We start from the raw sequence: 23,350 nt of genomic DNA, 5'->3' as shown, positions 1-23,350 counted from the left end.
GCCTGGTCTACAGAGTGAGTTCCAGGACAGCCAGGGCTACACGGAGAAACCCTGTCTCGAAAAAATAAAAAAAAAAAAAAAAAAAAAAAAAAAAAGAGAGAGAGAGAGAGAGAGAGAGAGAGAAACAAAAGATAGGCCTAGCAGTGCCCCCAGCACCTTTCTTCCTATTAGTCTGAACCATCATGTTTCCCATGATGCCATGTGGCCCAGCTTACCTCCTCTTGCTGATACTGGCTTTTGTAGGAGTCTCTGGGCCCAACAATAACCCCTACTCAACAACCTCCTGCCACACATGTAGGCCTGCCACCCCAGGCCACAGCTGAGGGCTTGGACCACCAGCACATCAGCCACACCTATGGCACAGTCCTGACCCTCACTATCTCTCACAAGAATCAGCTGCCCACGCTCACTCTCTTTTTTAAAACTTGCTGATCCTGCTAAGAGGGACAGAAAACTAAAGCAACATGCCAGTAGCCTACTAGATGGCTTTCTCAGTGTAGGGCAGCATCCACACATCTCAGGAGAACCCTGGGATTCTAATCTCAGTGTGAGCTTTCCTCTTGCTTACTCCATTAGGCCCTTACTTTTTATACTGAGAGCCAACTTATTCAATTCCCGTCATTCAGGACAGCATCCCTTTCTACAGAAGTCTCCCAGGAAGGGAGTGGTTACCTTGTGGCTGTGGTAGGCCGAGCGGCTGCTGTGCAGACTGGCCAGGAGGCTCTTTGATTGCTGCTGGACACTGGCAGGTGCTGGCAGGGAGAGCAACAAAGTGGCTAGCTCCTGAGCTGCATGCTTGTTTCTCTCCTGATAGGAAAGACAGCAGGGTTATCACTCAGCATCTCAATGCACCACAGAATGCTCTCTATCTGCCCTTCCCTCCTGTCTTCCAGGCCAGCTGAGCTAGGTTACCTACCCACCACTGACTACAAAGAGCAGAAAAGAGCATTTCTAAACTTAAGCCCTCCTACAACATAGGTGCAGCAGCTCAGGGATGCTTCGCACTTCAAGACTGTGCCGTCAGGATTCTTCAGCTCCAAGGCAGCAGGCCTCAGTCAACAACCCTACTTCCTGCCTCTTCACAAAGCTCCCGTGCGCTCTGAAGAAATAACTTGCCTTCTCAATGATTGGGCCAACAGCAAAGCAGCTTTCCAGGGCTTCCAAAGAACTCACAACCAGCCTGGGGAGACAGAAAGCCTGGCTTGAGTACAAGCACTGTTCTCTCTGCCTCGTGTCAGCCCGGCAAGCTGTAGTTGTGAGGACCTTGGGGACAGCTACCGAATGCCAAATATAAAAATCAAAGCACAATAAGACCTGCCACAGGCGCCGTGCATATCGCTGCCTGTGTCACAGGCCAGAAGAAACCTGGCTCCTGCTTGGAGATCAACCTGGGGCCATGTTCATAATCCGCCACTCAAAGACGGCAGGGCTTTTCTTCCTCAAAGAGGATAAATGTGCTTCCTTCTGCTGCCTGTGGCAGGGATCCTGAGGTGGGCTTAAGTCTCGATGCAGCAGTGCCCGAAGCTCAGGTGCTCAGAGATCAGTGGGCAAAGGGAGGCCCAAGGGAGATGTTAAAGCCATCTGTTTATACTGGCAATGTTAAGGTCTGCTTAAACAGTCAGGAAAATGCACACAGGCACTCCCTACGGGCTCTCAGTACAGCAGCAAACAAACTATTTTTAGACGCATGCCACTGGAACATTCAAAGGATAGTACAAAGCATATTTAGAACATGGAACTTCTCCATTAGAGAAGCAGCAGGAAGTCTAGCCATTAACCAGTATCTATCAGATAACATGCTCTGGGCTTAATGCTGTGAACGTAAGTGGCATAGTAAATGACCAACATCCTGACAGCTCGTGTCTGAGCAGGAAAGGAAAGCACCAAGAAAATAGCCAGAGTAAAAGGGGGCAGGGGAAAGGGGGGCACCAAGGGAAGACGGAGGAGGCGTAGGACAAAGGGAAGTGGAACAGGCTCCAGGGGCTTATGAACCGGCAGGGCCATTTTGCCCCTCTACCCCATCCCTTCGCATCCGTGTACAAAATGTGCACCAAGGATGGATTCAGGAAGACAGAGCCAAGAGAGTGATGTGGCCAACACCAAGGGTGCGTTCACGGTCCGGGGTAGGCTCTGGTTTACACATGGAGAGCTCTGCAGCCATGCAATGACCAGAACAGAAAGTAGCAGGGCTCGGAACAGAAGCAAATCAGCGCAAAGCCACAATGCGGACGCTGCTCTCTGACACACACGCACTCGTGCAGAGAAAAGAAACAGGGCATACTAACCGATCCAGCTTGGTTAGGGACTCAGTTTCAGAACTTGGGGGAGAAGCAAAGGGAAAAAAAAAAGGAAAAAAAATGTGAAGCTCAGAGAAACCTAGAAACACATCTTAGCAAACGATATATGAATGGGGGCAGGGAGAAAGGCAGAAGTCAGGAGGCTACTGGTGCGGTGCAGTGACTCCAAGCACGGCTATCTCAGGGCTTACAATGTAAGAAGCTCACTCTTACATCAGGACCTGCTTCATCTACCATGGCAAACCAGCAGCCAGCTAGCACAAAGAAGCCAAGCACGTGCTTCCGAATGCCACCGTAGGGAGGTCTAAGGACACTGCACTTTCCTGCAAGATGCTGCCACAGCCTCTCTTGCTGGCAGTGTTACTACCACAGAGTAGCAACTTCCAAAGAGAAAGACGAGAAGACGATACAATTGGCCAATTGGCACAGATGGAGGATGCTTGCTATTGTTTCAGTCTGGATCCTACTCTAGAGCATGGGTGTAGCCACTTTCTAGACTGCAGCCTGTGGCTATTCCTAAAGATTAAGGAACATTAAGTAAATGGCCAAGCTTCTGCCTGGACAGAGATCCCGCATCAGACAACTCTTGAGTCCATTTCCTAGGCTCTGTTTGCATATTAGGGAAAAACTGATGTTCCAGGGACTAAGAATTTGACAATCACAGAGTAGCTTGGGAGACTCCAGACATAGAGGAGGCTCTGCAGACAGTGCAAATGATTAAGAACCAAACCCTCCCAACACAGGTACCTCTCCAGGACAGTGCCACTGGCTGTGGTGGGAGCGGCTGAGTCACTCTCTCCAGTGCCATTGCTCTGGTTCAGGTTAGGAGGGCAGATGTTGCTGACTGAGGCAGAAGGGAAGTCTTCTGGGGGCTCATCAGGCCAGCCAAACTGTTCTTTAGTCTTGCCATAAATTTTTACAGCATCTATCATGGTGACACCAGCTGGATCCACGGAGGCACCGACTGCAATAAGCAAGAGAAGCCTTTAGGGAGCATAGTTTCTAAGAGCTCACAGAACCCTTCCAAGGCAAGGCACAGAGGAGTCGGGTACAGGTGCAGACCACATCCGCCTCAGAAACTCTGAAAGCCATGTCTGCTGAGACACTTGCAGTATAGCCACTGCTGAATACACAGGACAGTTGGATGGATCATAGTTTGATGTCTATGGGAGAGACCCTAACCATCACTGTAAGGATCCTCTGGTGCCCACTTGTGTTCTATCTCCCACTTCCTTATTCCCAACGATCGCTAGGCACTTTCCTTCTTTGGAGTACAGGTCATCACCATCCACATAAACAGCAACTATATCTAGGAGGAAGGACTTCAGCTAAGTGGCCAGTAATTGACAAAAAGCACATGGGCTCAGTAACATGTGAAGAAAGCCTGGAGCCAGTGATTTAGCTCACTTAGCAGCGTGCTGGCTGGGTTCCAACCTTAACATCACATAAACTGGCATTGTGACACATGCTTCTAATTCTAGAACTCAGGAGGCAGAGGGAGAAAGATAAGAAGTTCAAGGTCAGCCAGCCTCAGCTATACAGTGAGTTCAAGGACAGCTTTCATACACAAGACCCTGTCTATGAATGAATGAATGAATGAATGAAAGAAATGCAAAAAGCTGACATAGGGACATAGCTCAGTTGATAGGGCACATGCCTCCTGATTTCATTAATCAGCCTTGCCTCCTCTGACATGAACGACTCATTGACGGGGCTAAGGCAACACCAGGAGAGCAGCTAGCTGTGCCTGCCTCTCTGTAACATACCTATTCTTTTTAGCAAGTCTAATAGCACTGACCTGTAACCCAGAGACTTGGAAGGCTAAGGCAGGAGGACCCAAGTTCAACGCCTGTTTGGCTTATATAATGAGAAACTGTTTCAAAATTTTAAAAAAAAAAGAGCTAAAAGATGGCTGGTGATATTGCTCAGTGGTGAGAGCATTTGCCTAACATGCAAAAAGTCCTGGGTTCAATTCCCAGTATCACAGAAAGGAAACAAAGCAGTCTCCTTTCCTGGTAGCCTGCCTCTTACACCTCTAATGAGGGAGACTAGGTCCATGAGGGAATCCCTCCCTAGCAGTAGAGGGCCACCTAGTGGTCATCTGTTCTAGTCCCATGAGAGCTCCAGTCTGCCTAGATGGCTGACTCACTGAAGAGGCTCAGCTTTCGGTCGGCCTGCAGGGCCTCCTCTCTGGTGAAGGGGAAGTCAAACCAGCGTGAGCGGCTCAGGTTCAGCTGCATGGTTCTGCCAAAGATCTCGATGTAGGACGGGGCCCGCTCGATTGCCTGCGTCCCGATCTGGATCCGCATGCCCGTCATCACCATGGTGCTGCTGTTGTTACTAATCTCGATGGTGAAGCCGCCAGGCTGCGGGGAAAGAGCGCAGAGAATCTCCAGGGTCCTTCCTCCCACATGCCCTCAATGACTACCCGGGGAAGACCTAATTTCTTTGAACTCCATCCTAATTGTGTCACAGATATGAGAGGGAGAATGCCAAGCTCATTCCCGGAGCTCGAACTATCAAATGGTACCCTGTACTCAATAACCCTTCTAACAATGGTGGGAAATTAGCCTGTGGGACTCAAGACCTTCAGCATATGAAAGAAGATTGATTTATTCAAGGATTATTTGACCAGCAGTGAGCAATTTCAAATACATATTCTATGTCTGATTCTAAAGGAAGATGTGAAGCAAGCCCAACCCCTCAATGGCGGGAGTCCTTGCCTTGCATGTGCAAGGCCCTGGGTTCAACCCTCATACTGAGGAGATGGGGACAACTTGTTCAACGACACTGCTCACAAGAGTGCCACCCACAAAGTGAGCCAGTCCCATGTGCTGCTCACCTTGGTGTTAGCCACGTACATGCCAGTGGAGTTCAGCCTGTGCTTTATCTGCTGTGCATTGTAGACTTGCAAGAGGTCATTACCGCCAAACTCCACATCCGTTAGCTGCTGGTTGTGTTCAAAAAAGTCAATGGGGAAGGTCACCTGGCTAGATGTGCGGGCTGCTGTGGAAAGAGTACCAGATGGCCACAGAGCATTAATGTGTAGTCTCAGCACTTCTGATCTCACTCCAAGGCTCAACACTAAGCTCCTGCTGATACACTGTGTGTATATATCTATATATGTATATGTATATACACATAAACCTGCTATCTGTATGGACTGTACAGCTTATAACAACAGTATCTATTTCTTTACAGTACAATAAGCTACATCCTCATCTTAAAACACAGAAACTCTAGAACAAATGTAAAGAAACGTGATGAGGCCTGCACTATACTGCACTTAGCCAGGACCATTCCTAAAAGGCATGCTTCCTCTTCTTCAGAGTCCTTTCCTAGCCAGCAGCAGAACCTTTGATGTCCACACTATTCTGCTGGAAACTGCTCAACTGAAGGGATCTACCCTCAGCTAGATCAAATGCATGGGGAAGCCGCCTTCCCTAACCCGGAAAACATTCTTTATGGGACACCAAGAACTGCTGGCTCAAAGTGGACAGCAAACAGTGGTTGCCACGTGGGCCTATTTCAGAAAATTGGCTAGGACTGACCTCTGACCTCATCAAGTACGAAGGCAGGAAAGTCAGCTGTAACCAGCACAGGCCTACTGTCACTGTCTAGGAGACTGCTGAGCCCATGCCCATGGGGTTCTGGTGGGGGCCTTACTGATGGTGGCTGTTTTGCGCTTTCGCACAGGTTTCATGATGCTGATGACACTGCTGGGCTGCAGAGATGGCTGGAGCCAGTAAGAGGTATTCTCTACATTGGCCATGTAAATCCGCAGGCTGCCGTCCTCGCACAGCAGGATCATGGTCGTACGTTGCTGCTCATTGCAGGCAGTGTGCCTAATGGCAACCATGTCTTGGATCTAGGAGGAGAGGACAAAGCAGGAGGGAGGAAATTAGTTCTCACACACATGGCTCAGGAGCCAGAGAGAAAGGTGGTAAAACCTCGGGCTCCACAGAGGTCGCACATATAAAAGGCAGCAAAGGCAGCAGCCAGGGACAGCTTTCACCTATTTCTTGAGATGGGGAGCTCTACATGGAGCTTAGGCTGGCCTCCAAACTCAAGCCTCCTCCTTCAGCTTCCCCAGAGCTAGAATTATGGACTTGGGCCACCATACAGAGATGACACAGAGTCTTAGGTTAGGAACCCTGGGAAGAGGGCGCTGACCTTTGCTTTGGCGGGAAGAGTCTTAATCTCCTGGATGAGGAACGTGTCTGGTTTCACCATGACCACCAGAGGCACGCCAGTAGTTTGCTGAACACAACACACCAAGCCAGGGTGGTTCATCACCTCGGACCACTGGCAAAGGGCAGGAGAAGTCTTACTGCCACCATTGGAGCTGCAGACACCAAAAGTGGATACAGTGTCACTCCCCATTAGTTCTTTCTTTAAAAGGCTATCCTAGCACAGCAGAGCCAGCCCTGAGGACATGATCAAGGGGCACATGTTCTCCTCCCCATCCCACCCCCATCCCCCACCCCTGGCTTCCTCCTCATTGCCTGTCACCTGGGCAGCACAGCAGCGCTAGAATCATCCCAGGATGAGAAAGCAGGAAAGGTGGCTCTGTCTCTTGCAGGCTACAGCATTGGGTGAGATAGCCTGGGGCATTGCTGGTGAACTCGGCCCTTATGGTGTGGGTGTAGCTGTGCTGGCATTCTGACCAACCCAGCTACTACCCAGGCCCAGATCCAGGGCTTTAAGTTGGCCCACTCCAACATTTCCTCCACCTATGAACTACTGGAGTATGTGAAGGGGCTGCCCCTACAGATCCAAAGCTGTAGGACCTCTGTGACACAGGGTAACTCCGAGAGGAGCACCTGTGAGAGGTGCTCAGTGTTGATGGTGGAGCAGAAGCCAGAGGTCGTGAGAGGCAGATCGATGCTTCATTGCAATGACCATTTGCAAATAAAGATGTGTGGACAAAAGAGTGACTATGGGACACTGAGTTGTTGTTGTTGTTGTTGTTATTGTTGTTTTGTTTTCTTTTTGGTGGGGCAGGTTGCAAGGGGCAGGGAGATGAGTGGGATTGGAGTGTATGATGTGAAACTCACAAAGAATTAATACAAAGTTTTAAAAAAAAAAAAAAAATGCAAAACTGTCCTATGTGACTTAAAGCAGAACCCCTGACCAGAGTCCAGATACGCCATGGGTTAGTTTACTAAGAGCCGGGTGCATGCTACCATCACTGCAATGTGTGCCTCACTGAAACTTTGCGGCTCAGAACAGGTGACCTTGCAAGTCTATCAACTACACAAGGCCATAGAGCTGCGTAGGTGGACGGCATATGCCCTTTGGAAGCTGGCATGTACACGCAGTGTGGGAAGCAGTAGTGGAGAGGAGAGGGGTGAGGATGAGAAGGGAGGGCAGAAAGCCCCACTGAGAGAGGGTGTTTGGGAGGCTAGGGATTGATCGATCGATCTCACCTTTTGATGTTGATGGGGAAGAGCTGCAACACCTCCAGAGAGCTCCTGCTGACAGTGGCTGCAAAGGACTTGCCTTGACTGTAGCTGAAGAAAAGCATCTGTAACACGTGTGAATAGTACACAGAAACGCCACCACCTGCCACCTGGCTGTTACTGTCCTGTAGGAGCAAAGACACACATGTGTGGGACTTCACTTACTGGATGGAACCCAGCTCCATCCCTACAAGTGGGCCTCATAATGACTAGCGAGTGTGATACACAGATGTTATAAGACTGACCAATAAACGTGCTCACAAAATACTATGCTATGCCAAGTTAAATTTTAGCTAAATTTGGCTCTGACAGGCAGCTTAGAGAAGATAACCCTGACTAAAACCGCTAATTAAGACATATGCCTCTCCCAGGAAGAACACAACTCTTCCAGGAAGGCAGGATGACCCTGGTGAACAGCCAGCCACCTGGGAAAAGATCTATCTCAGGATAACTGACCATGTCCTATACTGTAAGTCTCCCCATTTGTTCAAGTAAGCCTTGGGATTTATGTCTCTGTAAAACATGTTTAATTGCTCAATGTGTAACTTGAGGGTATGAAACTATAAGCTAATGGGGACTTCTGTTCAGAGAGACTATTATTAGTTTTTCTGAGCTAAAGTGACAGCTCAGGACCTGGGTTCAAGTCCCAGACCCACATGGTGCCTCCAGTGCTAAATGCATGTGCACAGACATACATGCAAGCAAACACCCATACACATAAAATAAAACTGAGAGACACATTTGCTCTGTTAACAGATGCGGAAAAGCAAGGACTTTACAGTCCAATTGCCTTAGTGATTTAGTTTTCACTTTGAAGTAAAAAGAAGCAAAGACAAAGAGCACATGTGTGCACACACAAGAAAGGGTAAGGAAACCAAATGGGGACAATAGAAGAGTTTCTCAGCATGGAACAGATGAAAGTGACTCTGACCTTCAGGTCCTCATGATTTATTTCCAGCACATTAGTGACATAGAAGGGGCCCTGCTGGGCACTGCTGGCCTCCTCCATGAGCTGTGTGTACATGTACCCAGCAGAGGACATGATGACAATGATGTTCTTGCCTTCCTCATTGAAAAGGAAGGTAACGTCTCTTATCTTTGAGCTCGGCAGGAGGAAGTAGAAGGTTGGACTCAAGGCATCAATAGACAGGTCGTAAATCTACAGGGTGACAGGAGAGGAAAGAATGATTTTTCAGTCCCACCCCTAACACATGCCAAGGAATTCTAACAGCTACAACTTCAGGCTAATGGTCATTCACCCTCCGGTCAACAAGCCCCACTAGTAAGGCCTTAAACATTACAGTGCACATAAAAATTGTTTTCCAAATTCTTCAAGGAGTGAACAGGAAAAGATACACAAATTTATAACAAAGTCACAAATGTGTACAGACATAATTCCTACAGGCACATGGTTGTCGACCTACTCAGCAACATAGCAGATACTGGTTTTTAACTCAAGTACTCAAGAAAGAATGAAAGCAAACCTTGACGAAGTCTGCAGTGACGATGGCTAGCTCAGTCTGTGAACCAGGGAGCCACACAGCTTTGATGATGAAGTTCCCTGTTGCCAACTGGGGATGTAACACTAAGTGATCGGAGACAGAGCCTGAGCTGCTGAAGGTGAGCACGTGGCAGTCCTGGACAAGAGTTCAAGAACAGAACAGTTCAACTGTGATCGGGAGAGTCAGCAAGTTCTCCCTGAGCTCCCACGTGTCCCTTTGTGCTACCCTCCTGGCCTCCAGCTCCAATTCAGACTGCCCAGACACTCGGGTTCCAGAGCACACAAAGATCAGAGCCATCAGAAGGCACAGAGTGAGCTCAGAGAAAGACATTTGCTATCAGTGAGGAGAAGGTGAGACTGAGGACAGGGAAGACCTGGCCAGAGGTCCCAGTTCCAGGAGTCAGTCCTGCACTGGGTCTTTACCTTCAGCCCACACACTGCCAGGTAGTCCTCCTTGCAGGGGTTTCCAGTAAGACTCAGCACTGTGAAGGGAACTGGGGCAGAAGCCAAGCGGGTTAGCGTCAACTTCCTCTTACTGGAATCGGCTTGCTTTAGGAGCGCTGAGAGCTGCAGCACTGTGATCTGCAAAGGAAGTGCAAGCTGCTGAGGCCCAGATGCTGGCCAGCCAGGCCCTCGAGGAGTCTAGGGTAGGCAGCTAAGGAGGCTCCCTGGGAAGAAGTGTAAGTCACTGCCTGGCTTTGTGGATTTAGTCTCTTAGAAAACCTGTAGATCAAGTTCAGCCTCTACTTCTCCCCAAAAGAAAGACAGGGAAGGTCATTCTCCCAATGAGGACAAAAAAGCCAAGTAATGAAAACCAACTGCAGAATCTTCTAACACATTCAATTCCTATGCACCACTGCCCTCAAGTGCCCCCATAAAGCACTTTCTGGATCAGCTGCCTTAAGGACTGTCCACACTGTCAGTTAAGCTAAGTCAGTCTTCCTGATAAGAGGCAAAAACAGAGAAAAGATACCTAGCATTCCCCAACTGAGTGTCTGCATCCCTGGTGCAGTAATTACTAAACAGGAAACACTGACTTCCTAAGAAGACTTCTGCCTCTCTGCTTGTATCTTGCCACGTCCAAAAATGGGCAGGGATGGGAACTAAGTTGTCCTGAACACCAGCCAATTACTTGCCAGAGCCTTTCCCAAGTCATCTCAGTTCTTGTGATAACCAATAGACTCAGGTCCAAGCCAAAAGGTTTAATGAGATCAGTCTTGTTCTCAGAAGCAAAGACTGGGTGTTTCCCCTCAGAGGGTCAATCTGAACACAGATCCTAAAACGAATGGGAAGGAATCATGGGACCTACCTTGCCCTTCTCGTGGCTAACAGCCAAATGCTGGCGGCGCCCATGGGGGGAAGAAAGCACACACATAGCCACCCGCCTGAGCACATGGGCACTGATCAGCTGTCGTATAGTCTGGCCCTGGTCTCCGCTGTAATTCATCCGAACATTCTCAAAGGCACCTTCCTGTGAGCCTAAGGTGGGAACCTGGCAAAAGGGAGAAGCAGAGAAAGTATTGGAGAAAGCAAGTAAGACTAGGTGGGTTCATCCACTGTCACCTGAGAGGCAGTGTACCCCTTAGTGATTCAGCAGTATTAAATCTGGGAGGCAGGGATTTGTGAATCTGACCAAAATCAATTATATGCATTATTCTCAAATAATAAAATTACTAACAACAAAGGAAAAGTAGAAGGGCATGGTGGCAAAAGCCTATTTATTATACTCCCAGCAGCTGGGAGGCAGAGGCAGGTGGAAGCCCAAGTACCAGGCCAGTCTGGTGATGAGTTCAGGCCAGCCAGAGCTCAAAACAAGCAAGTGATGGATTTTAGCCTGCAGTCCACTGTCCTCAGCTGATTCAAGTCTACTGTTTCAGTCTGGTTAAAGCAGCAGGGTCAAATTCTCATGAAAGTAAATTAAGTACTGGCTGTTCTCAAACGTCAAAATGTATTTTCACTTATAAAATGATGATAATGATACAGAATATTTTCCCTTCATGCATCACACCTAGCAAAAGTGAACTTGGCAACTTAGTTGGTCACCAACTTCCACCCTTAATTTTGATGTCAGTATTTAAAATCTTCAATGCACTGCTTTGGGTGTCTGTCCACACGTGTACTGGCCAGAGCTCCCAGCTCCAGGAGTCAGTCCTGCACTGGCTGGACCTGCCGCCTACACACTACCAGGTGGTCCTCCCTGCATGGGTTCCCAGTAAGACTGAGTACTGTGAGCACAACTCACAGGCAGAAACGCTCTCCTAGGCCCCTTCTAAATTCTACCGCGACCGTACTCCTGCTCCCTTGGGGAACTGTCTCTACTTATCCCTGCAGCTCACATGACTGACAGGCTGCACCCTATGCTGTAAGAGTAACTGAAGGAAAGCTGTCTTCAACTCAGGCTGGAAGTCAACAAACGAGGAAGCTATTTTTCAAGCTACTGAGCCTTAGGAAAGAAGACACAAGCAAGAGGCTTTCGATCTTATACAAGGAAGTTTCAGTTATAGTGCCCACAAAATGTGAGTTTCTCACATCTTAGGAGTTCATACATGCTTTAGTAAAAAAGAGGACTTGCTTGCTAAATACTGGGACTCTAGTCAGACACACCTCATCTGTGAACCCAGAGTATAGCTGAGGAAAGCTGTGACCACAGAGTCTAGGTTCTGTATGCCTATGACCCACTGATAAGTCTATTCCTCAGTTGCTGTGGCCACTATCAGACACCAAGACACACAGGTTGTGCAGCCAGCAAACCTTGAGACCCTGACATGCTCACCATCAGCTGGTCTGTCATCTCCACACCCTTGTCCACTGTGTGCAGTTCACTGAGGGCCTGCTGGGCCCTGCTGCTGCTCCCCACGGCTGAAGCCTGCTGAAAGTTGGTCTGAATGGCATCCATGAGGAAACTGAGCATGTCTAACACGAGAGGAGCGAAGGAGAAATTGGCCTGAGAGAAATCAAAACACACATGTGAAAAAGTAAAAATCAACACAAATCAGGAATCACATGCAACAATCTTGACAGTCACTGTCTGCAGCCGAGCTCATCCCTCTCCAGACTCCTAGCTCTGACAACAGTCAGGGAGAGGACTATTTCTAAGCCAAGGTCCCACAGGCACCCTAAGTCACTCGAGGCACCTAGCATGTTTAACTACATCTCCTATGCATACAGAATGGGGAAATAGGAAACACAATCACTCAATGGCTTCTGCATTCTGGGCCCAGATAACAACTCCTGGCCAAGAAAGTAGGTTCCAGACTATCACTCCCACTAGCTGTAAACCCTTCCTCAAAGATGGGCTGCTCGCATGCACACTACATAAATATGAAAGAAAAAATTGGGCTACTAGGGGAGGCTCAGACCACTTCATCACTTTATCAGACCTGCTGGACTCTGTCCTGTGCACCAGTGCCAACCAGGAAGCCCACCTGATTCTGAAGCTCCTCGCGGCACCCCTCAACTGTACGGCACAGGCTGCTCTTCTTGGGCTTCTCTTCATCTGTAACCTTTCCATCACTGATGGTGACCTTGGCCTTGTCAGCAGGAGAGGTGCTGGCATGGCGCACCAGACTTTCAGAAACCCTAGGTTCGCTCTGAAATGCTGACTCCTTCATGGTAGAGCTCATGCCACTGCTAGGAGTTCGCTTCACCAGTGCCTGGAAAAAGAACCCATCAGTGTCCCTACGTCCCTGCCACAGTCAGGTCAGACAGCGCTGAGCCACTGGAAGCCAGATCCACGGGGCTCACTCAACATCCATCTTCACTGCCCCCTCAGAGCATTAGGTCTGACTATGTGACAAGAACACTGCTTTTAATGCTTTCAGTGAAGTGCTTGGGTCACAAAGGGATCCATCACCAATAACACAATGACAACGAATACTAGGCCACATAGAGTTGAGGTAGGAATTTTCTGGCCTGTCTTAGATATTCCTGTATTACTAACAAGTTGCCCACGTGACTGTGAAGGTCCCATCACTCACCAAGCAGCTGCCGTCTTCCTTGGCTCCACAGTCACAGAAAAAGGAACCATACTTGGCATAGGAAATCTCATGGTCCTTGTGGCACACCTTCGCGCACACTGTGCACACACCCACCCCATCCACCATCTTACAGGTATGACAGTGGTACCTACAGGGAACAAAGTCAGCACTAAGTCCCACACAACAACACTGGAGGCCCAGCCTCCCTCACTTTAAAGGAACTCACCAATGCTGGTTCATAAACTCCTTCTGTGTGATGGTAAAGGTACACAGCTTATTGCAAAGAGAATCTTCATCCTTCAAAGATTAATGGGTCTTTTTAATCATAAATGTCCCTCTCGATACAGGGTCCCATAAGAATACACTTGCCCCAACACTCCATGGAAAGATACCCCTGTGTCTAGTGGAAACCTGCCCTGATCTGAAAGAGCCATCTGTCTGAAAGCTTCCTACAATTTCAAGTGCCCTCTTCTGGTTTTGTTGAAAAGAAAGGGACAGACAACAAAACCCTTCAGTACTTTCAAGAGTCCACCATCCCTCCTCAAACTTGTATGGGATGCAGCAGAACAAGTAACTCCAGAGAGAAGAAAGGCATAATTGAAAAGTTGCTTCAGTGGGGAGACTGGCTCCGTGCCTGCTCTGCAGGCCTAGAGAAGCACAGCCGCAGACTCTTGCATTAGCCTTGTGAGCAGGAAGGAAGCAGCAGTACTCAACGTCCTCAAGCCCACAGAGGAGGCAGAGTACCAAGCACACAGGGCAGGCCGGACAGCCATTCCCTTCCCTACGTAGCACTTACAGAGTCCTCAGCCTGGGAGTCTTCCTCCTCCACCGCTAACTCTTCCACCCAGTCTGAATCCACCTCAATGGCACGCTCTTCCCCATCCACTGACAGATGGCTTGGGCCTTGACCATTACTCTGGCTCAGGGCATTTGTGACGTCAGCCAGGTAAGACATAATGTGACATGTGCACTCCAAGACCATCACATGCTGCAAGAGAAGATGAGGAAGCTTTAGTTTTCATGTCAAACACTTTCTAACAGGGCTGGAGACCAGAGGTCAATGTCAAGGCAGAGGGGAGACAGTATATCATACAGCCCCACAGCTCCTCCATGGCCTGCACACAGTGGCTCAGAGAGATACAAAGAACCCCTGTGGTCTTGCTCACTCTTCAGTGTAAGTCTGAGTGAATTTGAAGAACAGAATACAGATGGAAACTGAGGCCCCTCAAGACAAGACTGGCTTGAAAAGGTCTCCCAGCATTCTCCCTGCCAGACACCTGCAAACCAGAGCAGCCAGTTCTGTATTTCTCTGAAAAGCCCAGTGGACAGTGGCTGGAGAGACACTCGGTGGTTAAGAGCCACTCACATGCTGCTTACAGAGGACCCAGGCTCTGTGGCCAGCACCACAGCAGGTGGGCGGCCCTGAGCTGCCTGCCTGGAACTCCAGCTCCAGGGCTCTAACTTGAGCTGAAGGACGTGCTCACACACACAAACACACTGCACAAATAAAAAGCCAGATATGGTGGCACATGCCCTCAATCCCAGCACTCGGGAGGCAGAAGCAGGTGGGTCTCTGAGTTCAAGGCCAGCCTGAAAGAAGTTTAAAAATGAAATAAAATAAAATTTAAATGGTTGCATTAAAAAACCTGCAACCATTGATAGTCAAATATCAGGTTCAGATTTCTAAATTCTCAGGAGCCCCTTCACTCTGACAAATGGACAATAATTAGTAGGAAAGAGGGAGAGAGGAGTCATCAGCACTTCCTGGGGTTTTGAGACCAGAGCCTGCCCTCAATCTAACCACCCTGCTAAATTTGTGAGTGCGGAGTTCAGGAACGAGCCTGCCCTAAAACGTCTGTCATCCCTGAGCCTCTCTGCACAGAGCAGAGCTCTACAAGAGCGGTAGGGCTGAGGATGCCGCCTGTGACCCAGAACACTGTCCCAAGGCAGAGACACATAAGCACCTCAGGCAGCAACAGTAAGTCCCTGTGCTTAGGAAGGGCTCTGCGGAGTCCTCGTCAGAGCATCACCTCCTGAGACTTGCACAGGGCCTAAAAGATGCAGTCAGCAAGTCTGCTTTATCAGGGCAAATGAGGCACTGAGGTGCTCAGTCTTCTGTAGGCCAGAGGCACAGAGGCCCCAGGAGAGAGAGAGAGAGAGAGAGAGAGAGAGAGAGAGAGAGAGAGAGAGAGAGATATCTCTCTTCCCCGGCCCTGCCTTCAGCTGCCCTCATTTGCCTTACCTTTCCATGCATTACATTGGCATTCAGTTTCTCAACCACATTTTTCTGTGACAGGTATTTCTTGCTGTCCCAAAGGAAAAAGAAAGAGAAGTCACAATCAGCTGAGGCTCCAAAGGAAGGACACACCTTCATAGGCCTCCAATCAGCTTGTGAGACTGTGAAGGGAACCAGTCTGTTTAAGCAGCATGGAGTTGACATGGCTCGGATTGGTCTGGTCTTAGGACCAACAGTAGCATTAATAGGAAACTCCACTAAAAATAATAGACAGCTAGACATGTACACATGCCTTTAATCCCGGTCCTGGCCAAGTTGAGATAAGGATTTGGGGATTTTGGGTGCGTGAGACCCAGTCTCAAAGGAATGCGCAGATATGTGTGTGTTGAGTGTGTGTGTGTGTGTGTGTGTGTCGGTAGATAGGCAGGATGATAATCCCAGCACTCGGGAGCAGAGGCAGGCAGATTTCTGAGTTCGAGGCCAGCCTGGTCTACAAAGTGAGTTCCAGGACAGCCAGGGCTATACAGAGAAACCCTGTCCCGAAAAACCAAAAAATAAAATAAAAAATCAAAGATAGGCAGGATGAAACAAACTAGGTTTACTTTATACTAACTCTGACTTACAAAGGAAGTAAGCTACAACGACCCTTCCTTCCTTCCTTCCTTCCTCTAAGTACAGAACACCAGTACAGGTAAAGTCCCTCTTACCACCTGCCCAGCCAGTCCACTGCAGCATTGTGGAGCTGAAGGTGGCCAGCTCCTTGCCCGGCACTGGCTAGAGTGGCCATCACGACCATGAGCTCGGGGAAGCCGGTCCCATCACCGTTCGCCAGCATATCTGTTGCCATGGGGGTCAGGGTGCCCAGAAGCACAGCACACACACCTTCTCCAACTTGGCTAGTTTAAAAAAAAAAAAAAAAGGTATTAAGTATAGTCTTTTATTTTTAAGAGCACTCGAGACACCAGGCTACAAATGGTCAGTCCAAAACTCATGGTCACACAGAGGGCCATGGTTATTTTGAATGTGGGGAAGAGGACTTGGGTGTGTGGCAGGGGTAGGGGTGGGAGGGGGAAGATAAGAGACGCTGTGGGAATGTTGGCCAAATGGCTCAGCAGTTAGAGTACCCAATACTATCCCAGAGAGCTTGGGTTTGAGTCCCAGCACCACACGGCAACTCACAACCATCCATCAGTCTTGTCCCACAGGCCCCAGCACCCTCTTCTGGCTCCCACAGGCAACAAGCACACAAGTGGTGCACAGACATCAGGCAAACAAGCATCCCCACTCCCACAATAAAATGAAATATAAATAAAATCTCTTTAAGAGGCACTGTGAATTCAAGGCCAACCCTTTTCTACAGAGTGAGTTTTACATAGATAGATAAATAAAATAAAAGCATGTAAGGGAGAATAATCAGAATATGTTATAAACATGCATGAAACTGGCAAAGTACAAATGTAATTAATTAGAACTGCCTAGTGTTATAAATTAAGCATTAAACATATAAAAACAGCAATTTCAGAACTGGACTTGAAACACTATAGCACAAAATATCTAGTGAGGTAGCAGCAAGTGACAGGCTGAGTCAGCTCAGAAGTTTCTCCAGGGGAAATCTCAAGAAGCCACGCTACAGTGCTAGAATGGGGCAGGTGTGCAATGCCCAAAGGGAAGGCAGCGACAGCTGCTCTGCAGACGACACACACAGACTTCCAACCTGTTCTCCCGAACGATGTACGTGGTCAGTAACTGCAGCAGCTGCCGGTTCTCCTGAATGACCTCCAGCTGGTCGGAATCCTTGGGGGGCGATGTTGTCATGCGGGTAAGCCAGGCCTGCAGGCGTGCCGGCTCCACGCAGGCAAGCTGGGCGAGAGAGCCACAGAGGTGAAGGAGGCTTGGGTTAGGGCTCTTCTCAGCTAGAACAAGACAAGAGGCTTCTGTCAGTGAGGAAGGCAGAGACCTCCAAGGAATGGGCAAACAGCCGGAAGGGGCAAACAGCCGGAAGAGGAAAGGCCTCAAGAGTTGCAGCATCTTCCCCAACTTTCTCTGAAGGATTCTCTACACTTGTTAGGACTGTCATGCTTCGGGTAAATTCAGGCAGAAGCCAGGCACAGTATTAGCCGGACATCAAAGTTCCCATAAGAAGATTACCAAAAGCTGTCACTCACTCAGCTGGAAGAGTTTGGTGAAGAATTTCAAGACCCGGTTACAGAATTTAGCAGAGAGGTCCTCACTGGCCGTGGCCATCATGATCTGCACCAGCTCCCCACTGCAAGGCAAGGGGGAAACAAGACACCCACATCAACCCTCTGCACTTAAGAAGTCCTGCTTCTGCTTCAGTCTCACCGTGGGGAAAAGGGTCACTTATGGGTCCCACACAAGCGATGGTATTCCTCAACCCTCCCCAGGAGACAGACACTCAAGCAGGCCTCCTTGGTCCCAAGGCAGCTCAACTGGCACATCCAGCTCCACTTTTAGTGCTCACCCGTCAGAGAAGAACTCCTCCATGGCCTTCCGGGCCTGGCTGCTCTCCAGCTGCTTCTCCAGATACTGTAAACACTCCTCCAGGATGGACTCATCCAGCCCACTGAGGACCAAGACCACAGTTCAGTGGATGGACTCACCCAGCCCCACTGAGGACCAAGACCACAGTTCAGAGCCCTCCTAACTGCCTCTGAAGAACATGTTGACGACTAGACCTTGAAACAAACACCTCAAGTTTTGTTTTGTCTAGGTTTAACATAAACACTGACATACAGTTCACGTTCAATAAATGTTTAACCCAAGAAGAGCAAGACCTCAATTTTGTTTTACTACCTTATTTCCTGGGAAAAATAAAGAAGAGCGGTAAGGCAGGTGTGAGCTCCCACACCTGCAATCCCAGCACATGGGAGGCAGAAGTGGAGCATCACAGGTTCTAGGCCAGCCCAGAAATCTGTGACAGACCTAATCTCCAAATAAAAATGAATAAAGAGAGGAAAGGCATCTGAAGTTGGGAGTCAGCAGTGGTTAGCAAATGACTCTTCCTGAAGAGAGTCTGGGTGAATCACTCCTGTAGAGAGAAAACATGTCAAGTGCCTACGTTTGTAAAGAAAGGGCTTGGGAAATGCTCAATGAGTGAACTCTGCCACACAAGAGTGAAGATGACAGTTCAGACTCCCAGTATCCACAGAGATGCTGGTGAGTGTTGCAGCCCAGGATGCTGGAGACAAAGGCTGGATCCAGGAGCAGCCTGGCTGACTGCCCAACTGAAAGCCTGAGCCCAGCTCGCCTGAGAGGCCCTGGCTCACTGGCTAGGGGCACACCGTGGAGAATGAACAATAAGACTCCCAGTGTCGGCCTCAGGCCCCACAGGACATCAAAGTGCATGTAGACATGCACGCACACACATGAAAAAGTGTTTGTTTGGTTTTTTTTAAAGGAGTGGTGATACAATCTGGTAACGCCAGAGGCGTTAAGAGGCAAGAAGAACCCAAGTTCAAAGCAGCCTGGCTACAGAGCACGGCATGGCAAATGAGGAAAGAAAAAGGCAGGCAGATAGGCAGGCAAGTCGTCAACAGTGAGGAGGTAGAAAGTACCAGTTCCTAGAAGGGTCCTGCGCTTCCCCACAGCATAGCCTAACGAGGCAAATCAAAGGCCTACTTTCCCCAGACCACCCATTTCAATAGTCACAAGACATGATCATGTCACTTGTGCCTCTGTGCCCCACCCCCCAGCACACCTTTCTCACTGCGTTCATCTAATTCCCAATATGGCATTTAATATTCCACTCTCTCAGAATCAGTCATTACAGCAGATCCCAGGACCTCTTCCCACACTTCCACATGAGCACAGGATGCCCAGAAGCCCAGTACCAAGGAGCTGTCACCACCAACAAGGTGGCAGGAGTAGTGAATCTTATCAACAGCTACAACAGCTCTTTCAACTGCTCACCTGTTGGGATCTGCATGGTTGGCCAGAATGTTGTAACATCCCGTGATCAGCTTCTCGTATACACGAGCCAGGAACTCATCAGACTCCGCAGGTCCCAAGATGCGTTCCAGAGAGTTACTGCTGATCTCGGCAGCGCTCTCTGTGCTTGACTCCAAGAGAAGCGGTAGCAGAGTCCGGATGACCTGTGCTGGGTTCATCTCATCTGACCACCTGCAGCCAGGGGGATGGAGAAAATGAAGGGACTTGTCTTGAAATGCTGCAAGGCCAGGGCTGGCCAACTGTGGAGAACTTCTAGTTTAGTCTTTTTCCCTTTTTGACAGCTATTTCTTATGTGCATATATCCATATCATTTCATATTTCCCCTCACTGCCAGAAGCAAAAATCATTTCCATAAAATAATTCACTTATTAAAATAGAAAGTAAGATACATTTGCATAATAAGAATAAAAGAAACTAAAACCAGAGAAAGCAATCCATCCTTGAAAATTCTAGAACAGTCAGGAATCAGGACTACTTTGAAGACAATGCAACATGATAACCCTGTGACCCAAGTGCAGGAAGATAAACTGTCTGTCTGGTGGCCAGTCCTACTCCTTGATCCTAGCAAACACTTGGGAGTAAAATTACTAATACCCCCACTAGACTCTGCTCCTCCAGCCACAAGACGCATGCCTACCAAGGACACAGGAGCCTGGACTCCAGGCCCTGAGTACTCACACAATCAGATCCCCAGTCAACCTGACCAGGGAGAGGAGGGTATGTTTCAGGGAAGCCGCCAGGGGCAGACTCTGGCCACACAGAGTCCCGAGGTGAGCCGCCTGCACGGCACTGATGTAACTCTCAGACGGGATTGTGTCGTTGGCAAATGCATTGCGCTGAAAGGAAAAGAATCAGGTGTAATGGACAAAATCCACTCACTGACACAAATTAGGAAAAAAATCTACCATAAGCTAGGGCCTCACTAAGGTTTGCAAACAGTAGCCTCCACTCCACTTGTCCACAGGCTCCTGAGGGCACTGAGCTGAGGGGGAGTCAGCCTAATTTCATTAGAACAGGTTAACATAAATACAACAAACACTCGATACTCCCTCCAATGGATCTGAGCGTGTAACAGTAAAACTGCTTGTCTACAATGGCTAGGAAGGATCTGGACTTGGCAATGCATTTGGTCCACGCTACTTAGACATTAATTATCCTTAGGAACATTGCTGGGTGCTATCAATAGGTCACGGTTGTGAAGCCAAGAGAAGATAGATCATACCTCACTCCTCTAAAGAACTTTAAGAATAATCTGTCTGCAGAAGTTGTGTGAGTAGGACAGACACAAGCACCCCACAGCACCAATGGCTCAGAAAGCCTAAGGTCTGCTGCGGTTGGCTGCACGAACTCATAGCAGAGAGTGTATGACACACTAACATACGTGTAGCCTAACCCGTAACAGCGTATCACACAGAAACAGTTTCCCAGGTGACATAGGCAAGGCTCAGAGAAATACTGTGGTCTGTGCTTTGGTAACATGGACTGCAAAGCAAAGGGACCACCTGAGAACACTTGGGAATCAAACACACTGACTACTAACTCAGCTGTAGCCAGAATGGTAACAAGAGATCATCTATAAGGAGCCAGTTCAAGCCTAAAGAGGAAGAATAGGACATACAGAGTGGTTTAGCACTCAGTAGTAGCCCTGGATCCCAAAGGGACTCACCCAGGATCCAATGTTGGGAAACTCATTGGTACTGATATTATTCCAGGACTCACACACAGATTGCACTGATGACGGTAAGTTCTGCACTAGAGTTGGACCTGCAGGCGACAGTAAATATGAGCAATCATCACAAGAAAGGACTGCTAGAGTAATATAGCAGCCCCATATCTCAGAATCATTACTAAGACAGCTGAGACGGCTATTCCAGCAGCCGAATGATGTCTAAGATGCAGCTAATTACCCAGCAGCTAACAATCGCAGCAGTGGGGCTCTCATTCCCACCAGTCACGTTCTAATCACACAAGTAAGGATGACAACTGAAAACAAAGGAGGGAAGCATCTTAGCACATCAGGCTCCAATCGCCATCAGTCCCATTGCCTCCACCCCAGTCTCAGAGGAAGTATTGCTTTGAACCCCTTCCCAACCCCCAGAAGTCAATCCTGAGGGCAGGGATCATGAATCCCCATGCACTGCATTCAGGGAAGCAGTAGTTGAGACTCCAAAAGTGAAGAACTAGCTGCTTATGCTTGCAATCAGCTTCACTGATTGCACAGGAGTCAAGAGTAATGAATGTGTCCTAAACCTCTGTTTCTCTGTAAGTAAACTGGAGAAACTACTCAAGAGTTACTACAAGAGCCAATCAGATACACCCATGGAAAAGCCCAGCAGTCAAGGTGGCTCCAGTAAGGCTAGTAGGCAGGGAGTGAAGAACTACTACTGTCCCAGAAGTACGCCCGCCCAGAAGCTCTGTGGTCACTTACCCAGTGTGTTTGCCTTGCACCTACTAGAGCCAATAGCCAAGACAGCTGCAAAGCCATGCAGCTTCTCCTGCGAGGGCTTCTCAGTGGATCCCTCGTCATTAAGGTTCTGAAGCAGATAGGCTCTGAAGGGAAAGGAGGAAGGAAAAGCTGTAGGAATAAGGTCCCACAATGCTCAGAAGAAACTAACCCTAGAGAAGCCAAAGACCCAGCATCTGTTTCCAATCTGTTTAAGGACAAGTCACAGTGCCAGCTCCTTCTTGAGCAACTATTTCCCAAACAGCCCACCCTCAGAAAGGCTCCCAAAACAGGATTCCATGACCAACAAATCTATAGAATCCTGACTATGCCTATCCTCTTTCCCCTTCTTGGAAGGTCAGCCACAGACACACACACACACACACACATACACACACACAGACACTGTGACTATATTTTAAAAAGTAAGCCAGATGATGGTGGCACACTCCTCTGATCCCAGCACTCGGGAGACAGATAGGGAGATCTCTGAGTTTAAGGCTAGCCTGGTGTACAGAGTGAGTTCTAAGGTGGCCAGGGCTACACAGAGAAACTATTTCTTGAAAAAAAGAGATGGATGGATGGATGGATGGATGGATGGGCAAACAGACAGACAGACAGATGTATGTAGAAATATACAACAGAAAACAAAGCCTGTTCAGCATTAATTTACAAAGCATTTCCAAACTTAGCCACAGAAAACCCAGCAGCAGTTCAGTTTGGGGAGGCACTGGCCTAGGGGGCAGATAAAAGCCCAGGTTCTGCAGAGGGCAGGTCCAAGCTTACTCACGGCTGCAACAGCACACCAACATCAAAAATGATGCCTGGCACACAGGAGGGCATTTGTTATCTACTTATGCCTCATGTTTGTTCAATATAGTTGCCTTCAGCAACAGCCCTCAATACATAAGGCATTAGACACTAAGAGATGAGATTACTTTAGTTACAACAATCCAGGTCCCTATCAGTGAATAATCAGCACAGAACAGGAATTGAACAATGAGATACCAGGGACCACATGGTCAGTGAGATGGCCAGGCAGGACCTGCTGCAAGGACAAGCTGCTCCCTGCCCACCAGACTGCTGTGCTGAGGCCAGCGTTGCCAGCCTACTCACACTTACTCACAGGTACTTCTGGGGACAGAGAGCAGAGAGTCAAGGTCTCATGCAACTGAGTCAACTGCCAGGCCTCCCTCATGTTGCTGAGTCTTAGCTAAGTGCTAAGATTGCCAGTGCAGGCCACCAGGCCTGACTGTTCCTGCCTTTCTCTCCAAGTGCTGAAGACAGAGTCTCCCAGTTCCAATTTAGGGAAAACCAGAAATCTCAATTTGTGGGTAATCTCCAATTTATATATACTGAAAATTAACTTTAAATTTTTAAATATCAACTGCTGAGCAAGTGTTATAGAATGTACAAACTGCAGTGTTTGCTGAAGAAAAAGAACAGCTTGAACTCACCTCTAACC

The 23,350-nt window shown here is 48.6% G+C and overlaps 1 protein-coding gene and 1 non-coding gene across 2 annotated transcripts in view; one reads left to right on the top strand and one right to left on the bottom strand.

Annotated features, from left to right (window-relative positions):
- Ubr4 (ubiquitin protein ligase E3 component n-recognin 4) overlaps positions 1-23,350 on the bottom strand; it is a 111,489-nt gene that overhangs the window by 57,613 nt on the left and 30,526 nt on the right. Inside the window, exons 26-51 of the mRNA XM_021201220.2 lie at positions 21,871-21,992; positions 21,109-21,206; positions 20,121-20,278; positions 19,404-19,613; positions 17,956-18,057; positions 17,639-17,739; positions 17,188-17,386; positions 16,181-16,369; positions 15,480-15,543; positions 14,034-14,225; positions 13,464-13,534; positions 13,238-13,385; positions 12,686-12,913; positions 12,034-12,204; positions 10,570-10,752; positions 9,684-9,842; positions 9,244-9,396; positions 8,691-8,918; positions 7,727-7,884; positions 6,471-6,642; positions 5,964-6,165; positions 5,140-5,303; positions 4,447-4,663; positions 3,045-3,261; positions 1,117-1,180; positions 673-807 (exon numbers count right to left, since the gene is read on the bottom strand). Coding sequence (XP_021056879.1) covers positions 673-807; positions 1,117-1,180; positions 3,045-3,261; positions 4,447-4,663; positions 5,140-5,303; positions 5,964-6,165; positions 6,471-6,642; positions 7,727-7,884; positions 8,691-8,918; positions 9,244-9,396; positions 9,684-9,842; positions 10,570-10,752; positions 12,034-12,204; positions 12,686-12,913; positions 13,238-13,385; positions 13,464-13,534; positions 14,034-14,225; positions 15,480-15,543; positions 16,181-16,369; positions 17,188-17,386; positions 17,639-17,739; positions 17,956-18,057; positions 19,404-19,613; positions 20,121-20,278; positions 21,109-21,206; positions 21,871-21,992 — 4,105 coding nt within the window. The remainder of the gene's footprint in view (positions 1-672; positions 808-1,116; positions 1,181-3,044; positions 3,262-4,446; positions 4,664-5,139; positions 5,304-5,963; positions 6,166-6,470; positions 6,643-7,726; positions 7,885-8,690; positions 8,919-9,243; positions 9,397-9,683; positions 9,843-10,569; positions 10,753-12,033; positions 12,205-12,685; positions 12,914-13,237; positions 13,386-13,463; positions 13,535-14,033; positions 14,226-15,479; positions 15,544-16,180; positions 16,370-17,187; positions 17,387-17,638; positions 17,740-17,955; positions 18,058-19,403; positions 19,614-20,120; positions 20,279-21,108; positions 21,207-21,870; positions 21,993-23,350) is intronic.
- Trnav-aac lies at positions 4,212-4,284 on the top strand. The gene has a single exon. It is a non-coding gene; the product is annotated as a tRNA-Val (tRNA).

Source organism: Mus pahari, chromosome 6 (genome assembly GCF_900095145.1).
Source record: "Mus pahari chromosome 6, PAHARI_EIJ_v1.1, whole genome shotgun sequence".
Classification (NCBI taxonomy): Eukaryota; Metazoa; Chordata; class Mammalia; order Rodentia; family Muridae; genus Mus; species Mus pahari.
The sequence above is the reverse complement of the archived record's forward strand: the minus strand, read 5'-3'. Positions and strand labels throughout refer to the sequence as shown.